This window comes from Mesitornis unicolor, unplaced genomic scaffold (genome assembly GCF_000695765.1).
Source record: "Mesitornis unicolor isolate BGI_N332 unplaced genomic scaffold, ASM69576v1 scaffold54339, whole genome shotgun sequence".
Lineage (NCBI taxonomy): Eukaryota > Metazoa > Chordata > Aves > Mesitornithiformes > Mesitornithidae > Mesitornis > Mesitornis unicolor.
Genome location: NW_010208954.1, coordinates 2,221 through 5,320, shown reverse-complemented (window position 1 = coordinate 5,320; position 3,100 = coordinate 2,221). Strand labels below are relative to the sequence as shown.

General features: G+C 34.1%; 1 protein-coding gene across 1 annotated transcript; it reads left to right on the top strand.

Moving 5' to 3' along the window:
* Positions 1–552: 552 nt before the first annotated feature.
* Positions 553–2,654, top strand: SRFBP1 (serum response factor binding protein 1; the record flags this gene model as incomplete). The annotated part of the gene is made up of 3 exons (XM_010192691.1): positions 553–1,282; positions 1,706–1,743; positions 2,467–2,654. Coding segments are annotated over 3 exons (956 nt in total), but the record flags the coding sequence as incomplete, so codon positions are not given.
* Positions 2,655–3,100: the final 446 nt, after the last annotated feature.

The following is a 3,100-nucleotide window of genomic DNA, read 5'->3' as shown; positions in this document are numbered from 1 at the left end:
AACTCCTAATATTCTGTGATTCTGTGAGCTTCCCTGGAAACTGTCATCAGAATCCTTAGGGAGTCTTTCCTGGTACTTTAGGTTATCTCGAGTTCTCTTTGAACTCAAATTTTTCAACTAAACTTCGTGTTAAAAAGGGTCACCACCCAAGTAATAATGTCACAGAATTACTTTGTTAGTAACGGAGCATGTCAAATATCCATTTCATCATATCTGAGAGATTTACTATTTGTTCACAGTTTTTACACGTAAAGTAATGCCCTAAATGAACATGACTATCAGCTGCAGACAATTTGCTGAATGAGAGGTTCACAGTTAAACCCAAGTTTAACTGTATTCATTTGGTAATAAATTTTTTTTTCACTTTTGTTGATGCAGTACTCTAAGGTGTTTCTTGTCCCATGCATTCAGTAAATGGTTGATAAGGACATTCAAAATATGCTTACTTAATACAACATATTTGCAAAAATATTTTATTATAGTAAATTAACTTAAGTAAACTCATAGTTTTCATCAAATCAACAAAATATTTTTCTTCTGCCTCTTTTATAGCTGCTGTAAAAGCTTTTCAGGATGCAAGAAAGAAACCGTCCAAAGACACTCCTTTGAAAAAGGCTAAGTCAGAAGAACAGCCTAAATCAGTGCAACATTTCAATAGCAATTTCGATGACCAAGCTCTTAAACTAGTTCAGAAACAGCAGGGATGTGAACACAAACCAAAAGTTAGTACAGAAGTAGAAACTGACAGGGTGGCTGAAGAACTTGGTGAGAGTGAATCTAAGCAGAAAACTGTGGAAATGGAGAGTGCAAATGCTCCAGAAAAATCTTCATTTCAGGCAGTAGAAATGCAAGCAGTTGCTAAGAATAAAACAGGAAAGAAACTTGGCTATCAAAAAAGGAAAGAAAATATAAGCATGAACAAATTAAATGCAGTAAAAGAAAAAACTGATTATAGTGACAAGGAACAGCCTAATGAAGAGGAGTACTTTGATGATAGTACTGAAGAGAGGTTTTATAACCAGTCATTGGATTCTGATAGTGACAGCAATGATGATTTCTTCATTGGCAAAGTGAAAAGAAAGAAAAAGGTAGCAGCAGTTAGTGGTCTTTCTTCAGCCAAAGAGAAGGATAGACTTCAGAAAAACATAGCAAAGAAAGAAAAGAACATAGCGCAGGATTTGATCATGGAAGAAGGAAAGCCAGATGCAAAAGCAAGCAAGCTGGAATCAATGTTCTGCAGTTCTTTGTCTACCTCTAATCATAAATCTCAGAACAGAAGAAGGTAAACCATTTCCCTTTTTCACATTCTCCATTCCCTGTCTCTTCCCAGTCATGGAAATCATTGTGATTTTTAGTATCCCTTACCAAACAAGGAGAATTTCAGTCAATTACAGCTTAGTACATTTTCACATTAACTACTCTGCAGACTCCTTGTGCTTTCTTGACACTTGGGTATTATTAATATTCACATTAGCACTGACATATAAATAGGATTTCTAACCAGACTTGCTTCTAAATGAAATCACTACTGAATACTTCTGTTTATACATCTTTATTAACAAATAGGACACAATATGTAAGGGGTTTGCATGTTACAGTTGAAAATAAATTGGACAAGTGTTTTAGTGATGATAATTCTTTATTCACAGGTGTTTGTCATCTTACAAGTGTCTTGAAAAATCTTAAATTCTCTTTTTACTTTTAGAAATACTAAAGACCAGCCTCTCAAAAAGGGAAGAACAGGTATGTGTTACTTAGCCTAGTAAAGTTACAAGAGTAAAAACATCTTGAGATTTTGTTGCCTTTGCAGTCTTATTATGATAGGCTGGGGGGTTTCTTCATTTAGATGTTGTGTGACATATTTTAACATTTGTGGTTAAAATGGTCAAGTTGTTGAGCTTTTGTTTTAATCTATGGATATTGTTTGCAATTTTCTATTTTTGAATATCAGAAATACTTAAAGTAGAGTTTACACAGCAGAGTGCTTTTCTGTCTGTCTTCATATTGCACAGATATGTGCACAGATTGCGTCAGATTATTTTATTTAGCAGGTAGTTTATGTCGTGAGTAATTCCTTCAATAGTTCCTTCAATATTTTGTGCCATTTGTAGTTTAAGGTTCTATTTTGGAATTCATTGGATCAGGGATACAATTTCAGTCATATTGACTTACATTGTGTAACTGAATTGATTTATTGTGAAGAAAATTTGACATTATGCTGAATCTTTATCTACACAAATTTTGAATGATGGTCAGTAATAATAAATTTGAACTATCTGCAGTCTACCAAGTGACAATTGACTGCACTGCAAGATAAGGAAATCTTGCTGTGAACATTTAGATTAATGTTTTCCCCATGGCTCATTAAGAAATTGTTGAAAATATCTACAATCCCACGGTAGATTTATCATATTTTTATGAAGGTTCATGATGTAGTTAATGATCTATTTTGTACTTCTTGCACAGCTCTTCTTAAAAAGGAACCACAGCTCAAGAAGCAACCATTTGCAAAACCTGTAGGTATTAAACATGATAGTAAGAAAGCATGTTTGGAGCAGCCTCTTCATCCGTCATGGGAAGCAAGCAAGAGACGTCGGGAACAAATGTCTCAAATCACAGCATTCCAAGGGAAAAAGATTATATTTGATGACTAAACCATATGTAAATTGAGATTTTTTAAAAAATATTCTTGCAGGTTTGCATTCTGTGATATTTTCTTACAAAGTAACAACTGCTGTTTGAACACTTTGGTTATACTGTCCTTATCCTTTGCAGCTTATAAAATAGCAACTGCTAGAACTTAGCCATCTGTTAATAATGGAGATTCCTTCATTTATTCAGTGTGCTGTCTGTTGATTAATGTCTGGTCATAAGTTGTTGGATCGTAAGTCCATTACACAGTGCCACCATTTATGAAATAATCTTTAACATGAATGAATGGTTTTTAGGAACATCGTTTGTGCTCTGTGGGAACAGTACAGATTCTTCAGACCTTTTTTGTATGTGAAAATGTGTTTTAAACTGTATGAGAACTTGGATGTCAAGAGAGAGGGAGAATACAAAATACTGAGGTTATAATCCTAGTCAAATAGATCTCAGC